Here is a 22138-nt window from a genome sequence, read left to right as displayed (position 1 = left end):
TATAGGGCTCTATTTTGAAGATCTAGGCGCAAAGTCCAAAGTGCAGGGCGCAAAAGCATTAAGGGCGTGTCTGAATCCACTTTTGCTATTTTAAGGACGGAAAAATCGGCTTTGCGCCGCGGCACACGGTCTATCAGGATTGAGCTTATTCCCTTAATGACTTATAGGTGTGTTTTGAGAATAGACCAATCAGAGTCTCATATCCCATTCCCTTTAGGAGCCAGTTGCGTCGCACCACAGCGCATTTGCTATTTACATGGCAAACTTTGTAGGTGGAGAAACTGAACACGTCACTAGAGAGAAAACAGTTAAAACCGCATCTACAGAGCGAGAATGAGAGATGAGCCTTCTCATTCTTTACTTTCCCTTTCATTCTCGTGGATAGGAAAACTTCCTGTACGCACAGACATCCATTAGCCTACATAATTAATTTAGTTTATCAAGGGCAAAGATTTGTTTCAAAACTATTTCTAAATTCAGTTTTAATTTCCAGAAAATTAATAAATAAACAATAATAACGAATTGAGCTAAAAAAATTGAGTTATATCCTACTACACGTACTATGCCCTATATGGTCTAAAACCTGACAGATGGGCAAATTTAAGCTTGTTTTTAATAAAACAAATATAAATGTGCATATAATAAATACTACTACTACTGATAATAACATTATACAAAAGCAAATTGCCATGAATAAACTGAAAAAGCCCCCCGAGATGAAGGCATGGAGGCAGTGGTTTTTATATTTATGTAGGCTAGAAAATAATTATTTTTGTAATATTTTAATCCTTTAATTATTTTTTATTTGTAAAAATATTTGCGTATTGCTGTACATGCTGTGTGTAATAAGCAATGTTTAAGCGAGGCGCACAACTAATGCGCTCTGCGCTGAACTATAGACCTGATTTGATCTGGTCTATTGAACCAGGTTCCTCAAAATAGCAACGCTCCAGCAATGCGCCTTAACACGCCTCCTTTTTTAGACCACAACACCTATAGGAGCACATATGAGCGCAAATGCATTTTCTATTCAAACAGCATGGTGCAAAACGTCAAAACAACTCTTGCACCAAGCTTAAACTAGCAAACAACAATTGCATCGCATCTTGCGCCAGGTGTATGATAGAACAATGGAAAGACAAACTTAAATATTGACTTTACTCTACCATGTGGACGTGTGCTTGTTTTTGCGATTGGTTTAAAACTTTCGATTGAGTTGTCTACACTGAAAAAAAATTATTCAGAAAAGATTCCTTGGATTTACTGAACTGTTTTAAGTAGTTGTAAACAATTTATTCAGGTTGAATTTAAACAAACAATTTATATTGAACATTACTAAATTTAACTAGTTTGTTTAAATTCAACACATATCATTTGTTTGCAACAAGGTTGCAGATATAATTTTTTCAGTGTATGGGAGAAATGACTACCCTGTAAAAAAATACTGGGATCCACTATTCATTCATGTTGTCCCAACACAAAATGTTAACTTAACAGTTTTAACAAAATCATGTGGATTGAACATAAAATAAGTTGTCCTAATGAAATCTCAAGAATTGTGTTAATTCAGCTCATTTTAGATAAGTAGTATGAACGAGCAAAAATTATTAATTCTTTTAGATTAGGAATAATAAATGGCAAAAACATTCAAACTACTTGCTTTACAAACAAGTATGTTCATGGCTAAACATAAAAAGAAGAATAGTATATTAAGATAACATCAGTTTGCAACATTAAGCAGAACATCAGGCTGCTTTAAACGTCTAAAAATAAATGGAAGTAAAAGAGACTGGAAGTCTTGAGCCAAAAAGACTCCAAAAACCGAAGCAATTGCGATGCGCTTGTTTATTAAAGCTTGTTCTAGTTGGTAGTTCTAGCTTGTTCTAGATGCTTAGACTGCTCCCGTAAACAACTGGAACCAAAGCTTTTCCCTGCTCGATGAACAACAGAAAGCCAAAACTTAAATCTAGCCTGTTTAGTATTCCTTAACCCCAAATAAAGTTCATCTAGAAGTCAAAGTTTGTCAGAAGCTTGTTCTAATAAATCTCAAGCACATGCTTTTAGAATAGACGCAATATTTTTTGTTGACATTCTGCGCCCTGACTTGACCTTTCAAATATATGCAGCCTTTGTGAGAATACAAAAAAAGAGCATTTTATATGGGTAGTCTTTAACCTTAAAATGTAGTTAGAATGAACTAGTTGAATACAGAGGCAACCACTGTATCAACGTTCTTCATGCTGGAGTGCATGACATTGGGCGTTTTTTTTTTTTTTAACTTAGTTGACTTTTTCAACTGCAGGCGCATGGATCGCTCTATTAAAAATGGTGGGGGCACATAGACGCCATGTAAAATGCTCACTACCAATGAAAATCTATGTTAAAAGGTGCCTTTCACTGGTGTGATTGGGGCCTTTACAGTATGTGTTTGTACCTTCAGCACACTGCAGGGGTCCGCTCGTGTGTACATGATGATTCCTTTACTCTGCAGTGTTCTGATGCGCAGCGCTAACTTCATCTCTCCACTTCTCTCTCCATCCGTCACTCTGTACTTGATATAACTGTTCCCAGAGAAGCTCAGAGAGGTGTGTCCTGACAAACGAGAAAACACACAACATTAATTTAGAAATAAGTGAGCCTTGGGGCAAAAATGCCACAAAAACGCTTCACAAATCTGACACCAATTACTCACCCTCAACCTTTATACGTTTCTGTAGACCACAAAAGGAGATAAAAGGAAAATAAAAGCCATTGCCTTTTATAGTATATTTTCCAATAATAGATGACAGTGGTTACTGACTTCCAATATTATCCAAAAATCTTCTTTTGTGCTCATCATTTATTCATTTTCCTTCAGCTTTTAAGGGTCACCACAGTAGAATGAACCACCGACTATTCCAGCATAGGTTTCATGCAGTGGACACCCCTCCAGCTGCAACCCAGTAGTGAGAAACACCCATACACACACACTCACACATCATGACCAATTTAGTTTATTCAGTTCACCTATACCACATGTTTTTGGGTTGTGGGGGAAACCAGAGCACCCAGAGGAAACCCACTCCAAGACTGGGAAGGCATGCGAACTCCACACAGAAATGCCAATTGGTCCAATTGGAACTCAAACCAGTGACCTTCTTGCTGTCAGGCGACAGTGCTAACCACTAAGCCACTGTGTCGCCAAAGTTATGGGGATAATATATTAATTTTTGCGTGACCTATGGTGTTAATAGGACCCTAGTGGACCGTAATCACTTATTAAAATGCTCAACACGATGGTCAGGAGTGGTTACTGTACCTGCACACTCTCCCAGTTTGCCTGGTGGACACTGGCATGCATATGGCCCTCTGCTGCTGTCTGTGCCCACACACTGCATATCACCAGGACACCTCATATCCGCACACACCTCTGACGCAGCAGAACAGCTTCCGTCTAAGATAGACACAGGAAAATATGACTTAAAGGTCCATAGTTTCACTATAAATTTCAAAATATTGCAAAAATAAAAATAGCAGAAATAGTACATATTTGTTATCTATTTTTAATATACTAAAGAGAGTTTACCCAAAAATGAAAATTTACTCATTTACTCTCCATTAAGTATTTCCAAACCCTTTTTTTCTTCTGTTGAACACAAAAGAAGTTTTGAAGAAAGCCGAAAACCTGTAACCACTGACTTCAATATAAGGAAAAATTAATACTATAGAAGTCCATTCTTCAAAATATCTTCTTTTGTGTTCACCAGAATAAAAAAAAACTCTTAAACAGCAAGTAAATGGTGAGTAAATGATTTTATTTTACATTTTTGGGTTAACTATGCATTAACAACCAATGTAGGGGTCTGCCACAAAATATCAGGACTTTTTAAAATACCACGTGACTGACTCTATAATTCCAGGTCTAAACAGGGCATGAGATTTAACAGTTGTTGCCAGAAGAGATACAGCCGCAGCTTGAAGTTAACAAGAATTATTTATATTGTTTATTCAATTACTTGAATAATTAATAACATTTTATTTATGACTATCCTACGCCAACCCTCACAGTAATATAAGAACAGTAATTATAAAGAGTATTTTTCACATAATTTATTAATTTACCCAATAATCATATTTTACAAATGTCTACCCCATCCCAACCCTAAATCCAACCCTCAGAGTAATGTAAAAACAGTAATTATACCAAACATTATTCAGATTATTTATTAAATTACCCATTAATCATATCGTATTAACCACAATCCCTACCCCAACCCTAAACTCAAGCCTCACATTAATGTAAAAACAGTAATTATAGCAAGTATTATTCAGATTATTTATTAAATTACCCATTAATCATATCTTATCAACCACTAACCCTAACCCAACCCTCACAGTAATGTAAAAAAAGTAATTATAACAAGTATTATTCAGATTATTTATTAAATTACCCATTAATTATATCTTATTGACCACAATCCCTACCCCAACCCTAAACTCAAGCCTCACAGTAACGTAAAAACAGTATTTATACCAAGTATTTTTCAGATTATTTATTAAATTACCCATTTTTCATATCTTATTAACCACAATCCCAACCCTAACCCCAAAACTTAAGCCTCATAATAACGTAAACAGTAATTATACCAAGTATTATCCAGATTATTTAATAATTAGCACATTAATTGTATCTTAGCCACTATCCCTACCCCAACCCTATACCCGACCTTCACAGTAAAGTAAAAACAGTAATTATACCAAGTATGATTCAGATTATTTATTAAATTGCCCATTAATCATATTTTACTAACCGCTGTCCCTACCCCAACCCTTAACTCAAGCCTCACAGTAATGTAAAAACAGTATTTATACCAAGTATTATTCAGATTATTTATTAAACTACCCATTAATCATCTTACTAACCCCTATCCCTACCCCAACCCTAAACTCAAGCCTCATGGTAATGTAAAAACAGTAATTACACCAAGTATTATTCACATTATTTATTAAATTACCCATTAATCATATCTTATTAAACACGATCCCTACCCCAACCCTAAACTCAACAACTCAAGCCTCACACTAATGTAAAAACAGTAACTATAGCAAGTATTATTCTGATTATTTATTAAATTAACCATATCACACCTTATTAACCCCATTCCCTAACCTCATAGTAATGTAAAAACAGTAATTATACCAATTATTATTCTGATTATTTATTAAATTAACCATTTATCATACCTTATTAACCCCATTCCCTAACCTCATAGTAATGTAAAAACAGTAATTATACCAAGTTTTATTCTGATTATTTATTAAATTAACCATTTATCATACCTTATTAACCCCTTTCCCTAACCTCACAGTAATGTAAAAACAGTAAATATAGCAATTATTATTCTGATTATTTATTAAATTAACCATTTATCACACCTTATTAACCTCATTGCCTAACCTCACAGTAATGTAAAAACAGTAATATTTGCTGTATGGTAATTATATAGTTTTTAATAATATACTGTAAATAATTCTCATTCTCTTCTAGCCGCAGATGTCTCCTATCTAGACTTCTCTAGATATTACTGACCACAACATTTTTTTCTGAACATCTAGCTGAATGCCCACAGCACTAAAAGTGTGTGTTCCTATTCCTGCTGTTTCTGAGTGCAAGGACGAGGCCTGTGTTTGAGAGTGTGCTTTTTTTAAGTGCATGCTCAATCGGTGGGCTTATGTAAGAGCTTTTCACACTGTGATTCACCCTGGGTTAATATCTTTTAAACACCAGGTTAACACCATTTAACCTCCGGTTATGGAAGGTTTTGTGTGTTTAATTTTGAAGGAGGCTAGCGCTGCTTTTGAAGCATCGCAACGCTTGACTATTTTAATGTTACGGTGAGTTTAGCAACAGACAACAGATCAGAATGTGACTCTGGCATTAAATATCCACTTTAACACACAGTATGCTTGCTTTTTTTTTTGTTGGATTCTTCTACTGGGTTATTACTTGTCTAATATCAACCGAACTACTACTGTACTGTAACTATCAATAGCATGAATTGTACATTAAAATAAAGGATGACCCAAAATATTTTCACTCATTCTAGTCTAATAAGCTCCACTCACCGCTGCAGACGCATCTGGTGTTCCTGTGAAACTTGGGCGACACAAAGCTGGTTTTGGTGGAGCTGTAAGTGAGCAGACTGTGTGAGTCCAACGTGATGGTTTGTTCACACTGCGCCTCTCTGCAGTCCAGACCTGAGCAGTTTTTATCCAGGACCGCAGACACTCTCAGCACCTGATCCAGCTGCCGACGGGCCGAGCTCAGCTTCTGGGTCACTAAAGCTGCCTTATAAAAGCCTCCGCCTTCAGCACTTTCCACAGCCACCAGCAGGTCCAGCTGTCCTGTGGCCTCCACCGGCTGCACACTGAGCACGTGCAGAGCGTCTGGACGGGACGTGGACATGACGCTGGACAGGACGCGTCGGACGGAGGGCAGGTGACGGGAGATGAAGTCGTGAGGAGAGACGCGGTCGAATCGAACAGTGACAGCATCGTGAAGCATCTCCACCGAGGCTTGCTCCACGTGCACACTCACGGGAACGCTCACAGTGAAACGGCCATCGGTGACTGTGGCATTTAGGGTGTAACGGCCCGCGTCCAGACCACTCAGAGCAATGATACGACCGTCACGAGGACTCACCTGGTAGACGGAAACAAAAAATGCAAGTATCAGAAGACTTAGAAAATTTAAAGACAAAATTATAGTTTTTATAGCACATGTCTGATGTGATAAAAGTAATAAAACTGAATTATTTACATTTTACACTTATAGTTAATTTGAATTCACATTTGAGTCTATTCCGTCTGTAATAGACAATGTTACAATTAATAACAATATAATATAACAATATCATAATATAATAATAACAATAACAATAACTATATATATATATATATATATATATATATATGTAAATAAATATGTATTCATTTATGTATTTATATATATATATATATATATATATATATATATATATATATATATATATATATATTTATTGTTATTATATTATATATGTTTTATATATATATATATATATATATATATATATATATATATATATATATATATATATATATATATATATATATATATTGTCTTTTTAATTTAATTAAATGTTATTTTATATTCACCAAATAAAATAAAATAAATAAATTTGAAAATGTGAACATTTTAAATACAACAGCAAAATTAACATTTAGAAAATTTAAAAGGTATTTTTAAAGTATTTTTTGTAATACTTTACAAGGCCTACAAGATAACATTAGTATATATATATATATATATATATATATATATATATATATATATATATATATATATATATATATATATATATATTCTAATTAACAATTTAAAAAAATTACTGACAAATAAAAATTATATATATAGTATTTTTTTATTTATTCAATTAAATTTTTACCAAATAAAATGTAATAAAATATCAAATAAATAAAAAATGTAAAATAAACATTTAAAAATTATAAAATAACATTAAAACATTTTTAAAAATGCAGTAAAACTTTACAACATGGTCCGGGAGTTAACATTAGTAAACTAACGTTAGTAAAATCCATTAATTAACATTCACTAGTAACAAATACCACAATTGTTCAGTATATATATATTGTTTAAATAATGTCTGATTCAATCATTCATTGCAATCCTTTGGCTTAGTCTCTTTATTTAACAGGGGTCTCCACAGCGGAATGAACCACCAACTTATCCAGCATATTTTTTATGCAGCGGATGTCCTTCCAACTGCAACCCAGTACTGGGAAACATTACACTCCATACACACTCTTACACACAAACACACTACGGCCAATTTAGTTTATTCAATTCACCTATAGTGCATGTCCTGGGACTGTAAGGGAAACCAGAGCACCCGGAGGAAACCCACACCAACACGGGGAAACATGCAAACTCCACACAGAATTGTCAACTGACCCAGCCGGGATTCAAACCAGCAATGTTCTTGCTGTGACGTGACGATGCTAAGCCACCGTGCCGCCGACATAAAAAAATGTATGATTTTATTTTAAAACCTATATAATATTTAAAACTTAATAATACAATTACCAGTAAAAGTTTCATGGACAAAACCAAATGGGAATGCCGAATCTAATACATACCAAATCTCTACTAATGACAAAAAAGCTAATATGACATGAATATGCTAATGTGGCATTCAGATAAAGCAAACACAATCACACTGAAATACCTTGAAGAGGCTGCTCTGCTGGTGTGTGTGTCCATAGGTGAGGATATCGAAGGCGTCCTGGTCTGTGGCGTGGATCTGCCCGATCACTCCTCCCGGAAACTCGTCCTCCATGGTCACGATGTGCACGTGTAGAGGAGACGCCGCTGGTTTATGAACACTTTCCTCAATGACACGCACTAAAACTGAGGCCACAGAAGACAGCGGCGGACGACCACTATCACTGGCCTGATGGGGGAGGAAGAAAACACTGTGATTGGCTAAATCAAGCATGAATCAAACCACAGAACTAATGCTATTACAACTCAGTTCAATTCATCTTTACTTCTATAGCGCTTTTTTAAAAATTAGTAAATAATCACTACAGTGCAGGTCCACATTTCTCTTTACCTGTACATGAATGACGTATTCTGTGCCTTCAGACCTCCGAAACACCTGATTGGATGTCAGCAGCCCCTCCCTGTCAAGTTTAAACCACGCCCCCTCGTTTCCTGATAGGATGTGGAAGTGAAAAGGCGGGCCGTTGTGACTGGCATCCTTATCAATGACGGACAGCTGCAGAACACTCGTTCCCAGAGGCTTGTTCTCCTGTCCAGCAGAAAAAGGCTTGTGTTAAAGGAAGCGTTCAACCGAAAATGAACATTCCCTCACCCTCAGACCAGACAAGATGTAAGTGACTTTTTAAAGCAATGACTGTGATTTTTTTTTGTTTTGTCAAATTTACATTTGAACCTTTTTATTATTATTTATTTAACTTTTTTTTTTTACATTTAACAAACATAAACATAAACCATTAAGAAGATATAGAAAGGAAAAAGGGGATGAAAGTAGAGAATACAAAAACAAGCTGTATTGACCTTATTCTAAAATGCAGAAGTGCGCCTGTTTTCGCGATTGTCTTAGAACTTCTGATTCAGTCGCCTATGGGAGAAATGACTAGGAATAATAAACGGCAGAAAATGGCCAAACTACTTGCTCAACAAACAAATGTTTGCATGACTACACAGACCAAGTAGCATAATATAATAAGAAAATATTAAATTGCAACATCAAGCAGCGTAACGAGCAGTTGTTAACGTCAAAAAATGAATGGAAGTGAATGTGACCGGAAGTCGCGAGACAAAAAGATTCAAATGGCAGCGCCCGCTCGACAGCTGAGAATAAGGTGAATAGGTGAACTCTTAAAAATGCTGGGTTATTTATTCAACCCAATGATTGAGGTAATAATATTTGGTGCTTTGTCGGGTTATTTTTAAACGTTATTAGGTTATTTATTTAATAACTCAACCAGTAGGGTTAATGTTTTTGAATATCACCAGTCAACTGATTTTATGACACAGAACAGCTGTATTAATATGTGTGAGCAGTGTTGTTTTTGCATTATAAAATTTATTCAAGCTCTAAATCAATAATATTGTTGTTGTTTTTAATCACATTACCTCTCTGTATCGTGTTTTTTAATATCCGTTTTACCAGCACTCTCTACCAATGTGATCATTTCCAGTTTTCTTTTCCTTTTTTTTGAGGAAATGATGCACAAGTTTGAGCTATTCAGCCGTCATTCTAGCCTTTAAGACCTAGCAGAGACATCAACCCAATAATAATAATAATAATAATAATTAATATTATTATTTACTATTATACAGTGGTTAAGCCACTTTTTGGAAAAATAACCCAATAAATTAGTTATTTTTGTAACCCAAATTGATGGGTTAACCTTAACAAAACAAAATAACCCAACAGCAGGTTGGTGCCAAAATGACCCATCATTGGGTTACCTGTTGGGATGACTTTAATGCTTTTTTTATTTTTATAAATTCCAACTTTGAATCTTAGAATGTTCTAAATCAGTGGTTCTCAAAGTGGGGGTCGGGACCCCTTGAGGGGTCGCAAAACAATGAAGAGGGGTCGTGGAACAATGAAGAGGAGTTGCCTGGTGATTTCCAAAAATCTACTTATTATTATTAGGCCATAAGAATTACCATATTTTATCCATAACCAACTGAAGAGAAAAAAACAGTCGTTTATAGTTACTATAGTAGCTTATTTACTAGTTCTATTGGATTGCGACCCCTGGGGTAATTACATTATATTAAAGACAGCAATAGCGTCAGATGCAGCAGATTGATTTTATAACACCAGGGTAAACTTTCTGGCCCATTTACCGCACTGACATACATAAAAAAAATTAAACGAACAATAGACTTGGGTCTATTGGTGTGTGCACGCACCATTGCATGCAAGTTTTCTGTATTTATAACCACCTCAGAGGATATTGGGGGTCGCGAGTCACTGGCATTGTTATTTTAGGGGTCGCGTGCTAAAAAGTTTGGGAACCCCTGTTCTAAATGAATAGGGCATAGGGGAATAAGTGGGAATAGAACACACCAAGAAACTGTTTCAAGCTACAGCTCCAGAGCTGTAGTTGCCAGTGCTTAAGTTTGCGACGCAGTTTGCGAATCTTCGTTGGAACGATGGATTTGGGAAACGGCAAATCAACAAACTATGTTTGTAACGACGGAACTTGCAACCTTAGTTGGCAAATGATGGTTTGGATGCACCCCATATTTACTTAATATCCACAGAAAAGAAAGGGATATCCAAAGATGCCTTTTCAAGTTGTAAAGAAATCTGTGTTTTTGAAGCTAATGAAGACAGCAGAATTCAGTGATTTATTTAAATTATTTAGCCTGACATGTTTACTGTGCCAAAATATTTTTAATCTTTCTTAAAATGAACTATACTGTGTTCAAAACATTTAATTAATTTGCCCAAACCAACTGTTTTGCTGTGTATGTAATGTATGTATTCATTGTGTTGCCTGTGTATGTTTTTTTGACTCTCAAAACGTCCGTTTCTATAGACTTTTATAAATCTATTTTAGCTATTATGTTTTTTTTCTACGTTCTATTGAAAATTAATGTCATCTACATTTTGGATGACATTTCTACGTTGGTTTGAACCATCCATTTAAATTCATACAGTTCGGATCATACAGTATTTTATCAATAGACTAATACATCGCTCATTAGCATACCTGTATAACTGCAGTGTGATTGGCCGGCGTGAATGTGGGTGGGTTGTCGTTGACATCTGAGATGTCGATGTTGACCAGAACGGTTGAGGACATGGCAGGAGTCCCGCTGTCCAGAGCTCTCACAGACAATGAGTAACCAGCCATCTACACACACACAAACACAGCGAGAGGAGTTTAAAACATGCAGAATCACTGATGAGTACAGAGTAAAGAGAGATAAACACACATCTATAGTTGAAGTCAGAATTATTCGCCCTCCTGTATAATATTTTTTCCTTCTGGAGAAAGTCTTATTTGTTTTATTTCGGCTAGTATAAAAGCAGTTTCTAATATTTGTAAAGCCATTTTAAGGTAATTATTATTATCCCCATTAAGCAATATTTGTTTTTGATTGTCTACTGAACAAACCTCTGTTATACAATGACTTGCCTAATTATCATAACTTGCCTAATTAACCTAATTAAGCCTTTAAGTGTCACTTTAAGCTGAATACTAGTACCTTGAAAAATGTCTAGTCAAAAATATAATGTGCTGTCATCATGGCAAAGATAAAATAAATAAGTTATTAGAAATGAGTTAATAAAACTACTATGTTTAGAAATGTGCAACTCATTTTGCTACCTTTTTCTTTTTATTAATGGGACTGTATTTTAGACTTTTACAGCATATTTTCTATCCCCCTAAACTCCACTTATAAACTTAGAAGGGATTCATTTCCTAAATTAACTATCATTTCCCCTGTTTTTTTTTTTTTTTTTTGCAGCTTAGTTACAATTAAAGTACTTTGGAGAGGATTTACATTCAAAAGTTAAAAGAGTGCGCATACATCTTACATTCAAGGCGTATTTCAAAAGAGCCATGAAATTATTTGACCCCTTTTAGTGGAATATAATTAAACCGACTCTTTAGGCTGAAGACAACAATGACTTCATTACGCTAATTGACTTGAGAGTGAAAAGGAAACTCGGTCTGTATGTAATGTAGCTTTAGCTCCATCTAGTGGCTGCAGTATTACAACTGCTTGCCCTACTAGCCAAATTAACACACATTCATTTATATTCAGTTCACTTAATGTTTTTAATAAACAAGTATTTAAAAGAGGTTAGGGTTTTTAAATGGGTTTATTATTAATATTTATACTGAACATAAAACCATCTTGCCATACACTTACTGCTGGATATCAACTGGGCTAGATAGTAAAGTATGTAGACAAACTTTAAGCCTAACCTTAAAGTTTGTTTTAGCATGTTGCTAGCACATTGTCAGCATGATTTATACAATGTTTATTGCATGCTTAACTCATAGCTACCAGCTTTTAGAGTAGACTGTTGCTAGCATGCTTAACACATTGCTAGCACGTGTTAGCACATTGCTAGCATGTGTTAACACATTTACAATACATTGTTTATGTAGATTAACAATCATTTAAAGCATATTTGTGTTTAAGAAGGATGCTAGCATGTTTCTAACTATTACCTATTTAAAATGCCTTAACACTCTTGGAAAAAAAAAAAGTTTTAGGGGGTTTGACTACTTCCAGGTTAGTCTTAGCTGGTCAGGCTGGTCGACCTGATGGAATTACCAGCTAAATCCAGCTTGACCAGCTTTGCCAGGGTGGGAGACCAGCCAAAATCAGATATGTTCTGGCCTTAACCAGCCAAAACCAACTAAAACCAGCCAGTCTAAACCTGTAAAACAAGCTTCGCCGGGTTGAGAGACCAGTCAAAACCAGATATGTTTAGCTAAAACCAACTAGGCCTTCAAATATTATAGTAAATACTACAGTGTTATTGATATATACTATGTAAAGTGTATTAAACTTGATATATTACAGTATTTACAACATTTTGTTTATAAATGCTGCGGCATAGTGAAGTTTTAACTTTAGTGAACTGATAAACTGTAATAAATACACTACAGTATTCATTTATATTACGGATTGTGTGTTATTACAGCAACTATGGAATTGCCACAGCAGGTTAGTTTAAGTACTATAGTATAGTTTAAAAATAGTATTTACTATAAATTACTATAGTAATTTTTTCATGTGTGGCCGCCAACAAGGAGGCTGGCCTATCTGCTTTTATTTGCTGTTTTATCAGCAAAGACCTTATGGGAAGTGGCTAAAACCCCTCTTAAAATAGCCTAGTTGACTAACTAAAACCAACCAACCAGCTTAAACTGGTTTAAGCATTTTTTTAAGCAGCAACATTATATGAATTATGCAAAAATAAATAAATAATACATGTAGTATATTTTTACTCATTAAACTACAAATAAATTCTAATTCTCAAAAATGTAATAGGGCATATCTCTGTGTTAAAAAGGGAGCACATGCTTCACTACAGATAACTCCAAACTCACCTCTCCAGGCTTTTTTTTTATCTTTTATGAAGTGTTTCACAGTTGTAAAAGCATTATCTTAATCTAAGACACATTGAGAATCTTTCAAATGAAATGAAACAGCATGAGAAATCTTATTAAAGGTTTTTATGAGTGTGTCTGTGAAAGATTTGGGCTGTTCCTGGATCTGTGTCATTTCAGATAAAGTCTTTGTGGGATTTAGGGGGAATGGTGGTCCTCACCGTTTCTCGATCCAGCTGCTTGTTGACTTTGATCTGTCCTGTGATTGGCTCAATGAAGAACTGGTTTTCTCGGTCTCCGCTGATGATGGAATACAGGATGTCACCATTGACGTAGCTGTCCACATCCTCCGCCATCACCTGAACAGACCGCACTATAATGCAGACCTCAGAGACATGAAGTAAGACTTAATAATGTCACGACTGCTCACCTTGACCACAGTGTCTCCTATGTTTGCATCCTCGCTAATGGACACGCTGTAGGCGTCACGGCTGAATATGGGGGCGTTGTCATTGACGTCTGTCAGGTTGATGTTCACCATGGTAACAGCGCTAAGCGGAGGAGTCCCCCCATCCGTGGCCTCCACCGTCAGGAAATAATCCTTGCAGGACTCGAAGTCCAGCGCTCGAGATACAGAGATGGCACCTGTACACAGCACAATGGTAAAAATGGTCAACCTTAAAGTACACATGAAATCAAAACTAACCATATTGGTTTTGTTAGCTCACATGTCTAGTTTTGTGGTGAACATTTCATCTGTGCATGTCATAAAGAAAACTAAAGTTTGCCTTCGTATTCAAAAATGGAAATCTGAAAATGCCCTTCCTGTTTGTTTTCAGTTAAATTCTCAGATTATGTCAGTCTGAGGTATTGGGTGTGGCTTACATACTTAACCACGCCCCTCCAATTGACAGTTTTGACAGCGCTCAGTTATAATAACTCTTCTAAGCCCATTTTCAGACCTTTCTAAATTAAATCCCTACTTTACTAGAACCAATCAGCATGCAGTAGAAAAAACAAGCCACGCCCACTGTTTTCTAATATTCTATTTCTCTAGAAACTGCGTCACAAAAAACAAAACAAAACAAAAAAAAGCTTCTGGTTCATGTAGACCAGTGGTGCTCAACCATGTTCCTGGAGATCGACCTGCAAAGTTCAGCTCCAACCCTGATCAAACACACCTGAACCAATTAATTAGGACCTGAACAGCACTTGATAATTACAGGCAGGTGTGTTTGATATGTGTTGCAACTGAAATCTGCAAGAAGGTCGATCTCCAGGAACAGAGTTGGTCACGCCTGATGTAGACTGTAAGGTAATCTATAAGATATATTTTATTCAAGTAAGTATTACAAATATAATAAGGCAGCAAAATGTTAAATTTATGGCATTATATTATACAGTAGGTATTCTAGGTAAGCATTTAAAGATTTAAGTGTTCAGCTAGGCACATTCAAATTATTTATATGATCATTTCTATTATCTGAATTTATTTTTTTCTGGCCATAAGCAGCATGAAAAAAAAAAATCACACTGAAAGATTAAATTGGCTAAAAACAGATGTGGCCATCTATTTACTGCATTTTAAAAGTGTAAGGCAACTTGCTGCAGAGATTTTTTGAGTTGACTCAACTTTAACACAATAACTGCATTTGACTCATTTTAAGTTGAGTCGACTAAAAAAGCTGTGCAGCAAGTTGCCTCACAATTCTCAATCGAGTTAACTTTTTTTTTTCTTGTTTACAGTGTGCCATGGTATTTATTTGGCAATAGGTGGAGAGTATCAGTTGGGATACTGACATTTTTCTTTGTGTTTAGCAGAAGAACTATTGGCTGGACTATCCCTTTCATTTAACTTCAATGTTTTCTTTTGTCATTAAAGTTGAATTAAAGCATACACATCTAGAATTTCTATGCTAAGTTGCTTTGACACAATCTAAATTGCTTGTTAAGGGATGACAAGTTGGTAACGTATGTAATACTGTTTCCGGGTCCAAGCTGCCACTCATTTGAGTTGAGAAATTATTTGTTTATGATCACATTTAATTTATATCACACATTAAAGTTAATTTTATATAAAGTCATAATGTACACAACAATCTCTGGGCTTGTTGCATCACAAAAACAAAAATTTTTACAATTTATAAAAAAATGAATGGCTTTCGGATAATAGGCATGGGCATAAATATTGCGATCGCGATTTTCGAAAATATTAAATCACTTTGTAAACGTTTTTAATTACCACTGAGTCTCTCCATACAGTTGAATAGATCGCTTGGACCCGGAAGCCGCTTCGGGTGACGTCACACTTAACAAGTGGATTAGGTTTACTAGGCAGAATTAAATGTTCGATTTGAACCTCTTTGGTTATTTTAAGCATCTATCCACCCTCTTTTTACATCATCAATCACATTTATGTCATTATTCAATCATTAAAAACAAAGCCATATTGTTTCCATATTTAGATAATATTCAATATAAGAAATATCACCTCCATTTACCCACAATAATAAAAAAAAACATTAAATGAAAGAAAGATTATTTAGAAAATTAAATACTATACCCCTGAATCATCAGTTATTATTTCAACTTTACCTTAGCTATACAACAATGAAAACAAAACCTACAATTAAAAACATCAAAAATACATAATCATACACAGTCATTCATTTTTAGATTGTACATTTGAAATTCTATATTTAAACTACAGCACTGGGGAACTGTTTTGCACTTGGTTTTGCACATTGTGTTTGTATAAGAAAAAACAAATATTAAACACAGTACAAGTTTTCTTTCTCAAAATGTATAACTTTACATACTGTTTAGTACACTGTTAAACTCAAAAAGCTCAGGTAACTCAAACCATTTAAGGAAACCGATTGCAACAATCCATTTAAGTTTAAAAACTAATCCTAATGAGTACTGTGAACTTAATCCATTTGAGTAAACGAAGCAATTTGAGAACAGTAAAACCCGATAAATGAAGAGAACTCAAATCAACTAAGTACTGTAAAACCCAATAAGTAAAGGCAACTCAAACCGTTTGAGGAAACTGATTGCTACAAACCATTTGAGTAAAAAAAAATCTATATGAGTACTGTGAACTTACTTCATTTAAGTTGTAGTAATGAGTTATTGAATTAATCCATTACCTTCAAGACTGAGTTGAGAACTCTTTTCAAATGAGTTGCATTTACTTTTAGTCAATTTTTAAGTTAACAACACTCATTTCATTTGATACAGTTGACTGTTGGGTTTTATATATGAAACCTTTTAGATGGACTAAAGTAAAGCTCAAATCTTTCCAATGATACCTATTTTTGTTTATAGCTCACTGGGGTCAATAACTGTAACTTTAAATTAAGGTAGGTGTAAATCTCCAAAAGTGAGTGCTGGCTAACAGGTTAATCCCACTCATTAATCCCACCTGGGGCAAGCGATTGGAGTTTATGATGTGTATTTGTATTCATATTTTTATGCATAAACAAAATTTTGTAGAGCAAGCAGTCTGACTGTTTTTTTGTGTCCAATTGTTCTTTCTATTAATTCCATAGGCAAATTACTCATAAATCCTGAAACTTTGCAGAAAAGAGCACACTTTAGCATTAGAATAAGCTAAACAGAACACATACAGGAATGGACCCTTTTCACAAGACTGTTATGATGTGTTTAACAGTCATCATCATTTAATATTTAGATTTTTTTAAATGTTTGCATATTTATATTTATTTATGTACGCATTATATCATCTTTGCATCACATAAAAATAATTACCACTTATGCGAGGTGTTTGTAATGCAGCGTCTATGGGCGGGAGAGTAAATTTGACTTATTGTCTCTTCTGGCTGCCGTTATCAGCCTTAGGGATTGTAAAAAAAATTATTAGTTGTACCCTTCCATTCACTGCGCTCTGTTTACCTAACTATGACGACTTCCGCTACTGATAATCCTGGAAATGTAATAAAGAGTCTATTAATGTCTTGTTAGACATCTCACCTGTGTTGACGTTAATTGTGAAATGACCCTGTTGGTTTCCTGATCTGATATTGTAGTAAATATCAGCATTGGTGCCGATATCTTTACTGGCGGCATACACCTGGACTACTTCTGTACCGACCGCAACGTCTTCTGGAAGTGTGGCCAGATAGTCTCTCCGCTCAAACACCGGCGGGTTGTCATTAATGTCCAGAACTGTGATGGTGATGTTTGCAAGGGACGAGAGCCGGACAGGAACACCTTGATCTGATGCTCGGACCACTATATGATATGAAGACTGAATCTCACGGTCCAACAAACGCTCCAGAACCACAATCCCAGAGGATTTATCGATGGAGAAGAATCCATCGGCCGAATCCACCAGGGAATAAACCACTTTACGGTTAACACCTGCAACACAAAATATGCCAGTATTAATATCCATAAACTACACTGAAAGGATTCAGTATTTAGAGTTTACCACTATAAAAGGTAATACTGTAATACATTTGATAAGAAGAAATATTTGTATTGCTTAACTGAATAAATAAATACATTATTGTGTGTATGTGTGGTTAAATGTATATTATAAGTGCTATTATATTATATTATATTATATTATATTATATTATATTATATTATATTATATTATATTATATTATATTATTTTATATTATATTATATTATAATATATTATATTATATACATTACATTATATTATTATATTATTTTTATATTATATATTATATAAATTATTATATTATATTATATTATAATACTTTATATATATTTTAATATATTATATTATTATTATTATTATTATTATATTATTATTATATAATATATATGTATATGATTATATGTATAAGATAAATTACTGTATATATACAGTAATTAGATTTAAAATCTCATTACTATATTGTCTCGTATAGTTTTGTTTATATATGTGTGTATCATGTATACATAATATATATATATATATATATATATATATATATATATATATATATATATATATATATATATATATATATATATATATATATATATATATATATATATATATATATATATAACACACATTTATTATGTCAAAACAAACATTTATTTTGAATGTGATTAATCATGATTAATATATTTACAACACTTCTGTCTAGTTCTCGAATATGATTGGCAGCTTCTTCACTCTTGTGTATTATTTCGCTCACATAGACTGATCAATAAAAACACTACAGTTTGACAAATATTGCAGCTGTTGGACAACATAATGTACTTTTGAGGCTTTTTTTAAGTGAAAATTAGATTTTAACCAAGCAGTTTATGTATAAGGATAGTGCCTATTTTAAATATTTAGCACATCGACGTCCATCAACCTGTCATACTGAGCAGAGCAAAGACGTTCCGCCACAAGATGGCGACAGAGACCGCATAATAACCCCTTAGGGGAGAATAACAGCATTTGCACAGTGTAAGTTTCAAACTAGAGCTGAAGAAATCCTTACGGAACAGGTAAGTGACATTCTAAGTCAATCTCTCTCTTTTGCGTATTGTAGTGCTATATTTACACCATAGTAATCTGGTTGCTTTGGCTTTTTCAGGGTTAATTATTGTAAAATCCCATTTTCAGAGAAATCCTGGGAAATCTCTGTAGACTGATGGCATTTCATGTCGTTTAGCCTTATAATCTTAAAAATGTGAGCAAAATCATCTGTTTTGTCATCACTTTAGACATTACGCTAAAGAATCATTCAAATACTAGCTCTAAATTGACGTGTGTGATGTAGCAACGTTTTCTGCTGTTCTGACATCAGCAGCAATCAATGTGCAGCAATGTGTTATAATCAATCATGTGAATCAATGGTGGAAGAAAGTAGTTCCTCATACAAAAGAATTTTTGAGATTGTTTGATTTTCTTTTTCATACACACGATTATGCCGTCAAACTGTTGCATAAATGGCTGTATATCTTCACTAGTGGGACACTAAGGCACTCTGCCTGTGGCCTTGAGCCGATGCACACCTCCCACCAGTGCCGATATACAGCCATATTGCACTGCTATGTATGGTATATGGTATTAATGCACTGTCTAAAAATTTATATGTTAAAATCAAATTAATACAATTGACAGCAAAAATATTTGTTTTGAAATACTAGTCCTCAATTTTTTCTATTCATATTTCCCAAGTGATGTGCTTTCTGAAGAAAATCTTATCTTTTAGTTGGGCTGGAATACAAGCAGTAGCATTAAAACAAAATACAAAATTTATGCATAATTTTTTTAAAGCCATATTGTTGTTTTATGTACAGAAAAACACTTTGAATAAAATGAGGTAATATGGAAAACCATATATGAAAGTTTTTTTACAATGTTTTCTAGCTGAACAAAACTGCATATAAGCAGTTCAAAGTTAGTTCACTTTTTTTTTTTTTTTTTTTAACCAGAATCTATACACTTAAACCTTCCACTTCACCTGTCGTCAAAATGACATGCTCTTACCCAGATCAGGATCTATGGCTTGTATGCGGGTGAGCAGAGCTTTAGTGGCGGTGTTCTCGTAGACGCTGGTGGTGTAATGAGGCATGCTGAACATCGGCGGACTGTCATTCACGTCCAGGAGATCCACCACAACCTCAGCTTCACACCACAAACCCCCACCATCCGTCGCACGAGCAACCAGAGAGTATCGAGACACCTTTTCACGGTCCAGTGCCACAGCTGTCTTCAGCTCGCCTGCAGAGAAAAACACATTTCAGCAAACAGCAACAATACTCTTTAGGCTTTTAGTTCTGTTGAACAATAAAGAAGATATTTTGAAGAATGTTAAAATCTGAAACCATTGACATCCATAGTAGGAAAAACAAATATGTATGTTACAGGTATAATTCACCAAAAATGAAAATGCTGTCATCATTTACTAAGGCTTCACTTGTTCCAGAACAGTTTGAATTTTTTTAAGTTCGGTTAAAAACCAAAAACGATATTTTGAAGAATGTTAAAAACCTGTAACCATTGACATCCATAGTAGAAAAAACAAATGCATGTTACATGTATAGTTCACCAACAAATGAAAATACTGTCATCATTTACTAAGCCTTTACTTGTTCTCGACCAGTTTGAGTTTTTTTTACATTTTTTTTAAAGTTCTGTTGAACACTGAAAATTATATTTTGAAGAAAGTTAAAAACCTGTAACCATTGACATCCATAGTAGGAAAAACAAATATGTATGTTAAAAGGATAGTTCACCCTAAAATGAAAATTCTGTCATTGTTTACTAGCCCTTTACTTATTGCATACCAGTTTGAGTTTGTTTTTTATTAAGTTGAAAACAAAAGAAGTTAGTTTAAAGAATTTTGAAAACCTGTAACCATTGACATCCATAGTAGGAAAAACAAATATGTATATTAAAGGGATAGTTCACCCAAAAATAAAAATTTTGTCAACGTTTATGTAACAGGTATGAAAATTATAATTCGCTTTAAGTATAGAATTACACAAAATATGTGTTTTATCTAATGTGTTAGTAAGTATACCTGAGGTGTTTGTTAGTGTGTGTCTTCTCCTTTAAATTTCTAAGGGAGCTCACGCTGTTTAATTTCCTGTTTTGCGCCCCGCCTCTTCCCTTTCTGCACTGACTATGCATGGGAGAGGTGGGTGTCTGCTAAGCTCCAATTAATCTTTAATCATCTTTACTTTATAAATAACTTTTATAGCTAGTTTTCATGTTTAAATAATATTTATACCTTTATTTTCACATATATTTCATTATTTTTGTGTTATCACTTAAATTGAGGTTTTGATTAACTTTAGCCTAACTGAAGCATGTGAATGCTAAATGCATTGCACTTTACTTTTAACAGAAAAGCTGTAAAGGGCGAAGACACACTGTAAAAGCTGTGCTTTTTGATTTATTCTCAGGTATGTTTTGTCACTTTGTTAATATTGTTTGGAGTTTTATTCTATCTTTCTCTCCATCTCTTCCCTTTCTGCACTGACTATGCATGGGAGAGAAAAGCTGTAAAGGGCGAAGACACACTGTAAAAGCTGTGCTTTTTGATTTATTCTCAGTGAGTAAAGAGCCGTCACAACTGCAGATCTCCGACTGGTTATTCCTTAATAAAGCAAAGAAAACACAACGCAGAACCGGTTACACGTGGTGCCCGTGACCATTCCGGATCATCTGATCAGCTCTTCGCAGATCGCCGTGGTTGAGTGACGACTCCGCATCGCCGATCCACTCCGGGTTTTTCCTTCACCGCCATTGCTCGCAGCAGCTCCGCGCTCGCGATAAGGAGATCGCGCGCACGCGCGCGTGTGTGTGTGTGGAACAGCGTTTGACATCGCGGGGCAGACTGTTTCGTCAGAGACGCGCTAAACTGGCTGATCGTCGTTCATCGTTGCCTTTTAATCGCGATTGACTGTGTGAGGACTGCGTGGGACGCTTGAGTGACCTCAGTGCATCATATCCTTTATCCTTGCAGAAACAAATTATTGAATG

The 22138-nt window shown here is 34.7% G+C and overlaps 1 protein-coding gene across 6 annotated transcripts in view; it reads right to left on the bottom strand.

The window, feature by feature from the left end:
• The window catches only part of fat3a (FAT atypical cadherin 3a), a 330154-nt gene that overhangs the window by 49546 nt on the left and 258470 nt on the right, over window positions 1–22138 (bottom strand). For 5 of the 6 annotated variants that reach the window (XM_087283200.1, XM_087283201.1, XM_087283203.1 and 2 more), the window contains 10 exons: window positions 20138–20371; window positions 17662–18051; window positions 14096–14310; window positions 13887–14024; window positions 11302–11445; window positions 8655–8852; window positions 8268–8492; window positions 6106–6682; window positions 3299–3433; window positions 2435–2592 (listed from right to left, as the gene is read on the bottom strand). The exons of the other annotated variant lie outside the window; for it this stretch is intronic. In XM_087283200.1, coding sequence (XP_087139326.1) covers window positions 2435–2592; window positions 3299–3433; window positions 6106–6682; window positions 8268–8492; window positions 8655–8852; window positions 11302–11445; window positions 13887–14024; window positions 14096–14310; window positions 17662–18051; window positions 20138–20371 — 2414 coding nt within the window. The remainder of the gene's footprint in view (window positions 1–2434; window positions 2593–3298; window positions 3434–6105; window positions 6683–8267; window positions 8493–8654; window positions 8853–11301; window positions 11446–13886; window positions 14025–14095; window positions 14311–17661; window positions 18052–20137; window positions 20372–22138) is intronic. 6 annotated transcript variants of the gene reach the window in all.

The sequence above is a fragment of the Danio rerio genome, chromosome 15 (assembly GCF_052040795.2).
Source record: "Danio rerio strain M-AB ecotype USA chromosome 15, GRCz13ab, whole genome shotgun sequence".
In the NCBI taxonomy this organism is placed as follows: domain Eukaryota; kingdom Metazoa; phylum Chordata; class Actinopteri; order Cypriniformes; family Danionidae; genus Danio; species Danio rerio.
This window is presented reverse-complemented; position numbering and strand designations above follow the sequence as displayed.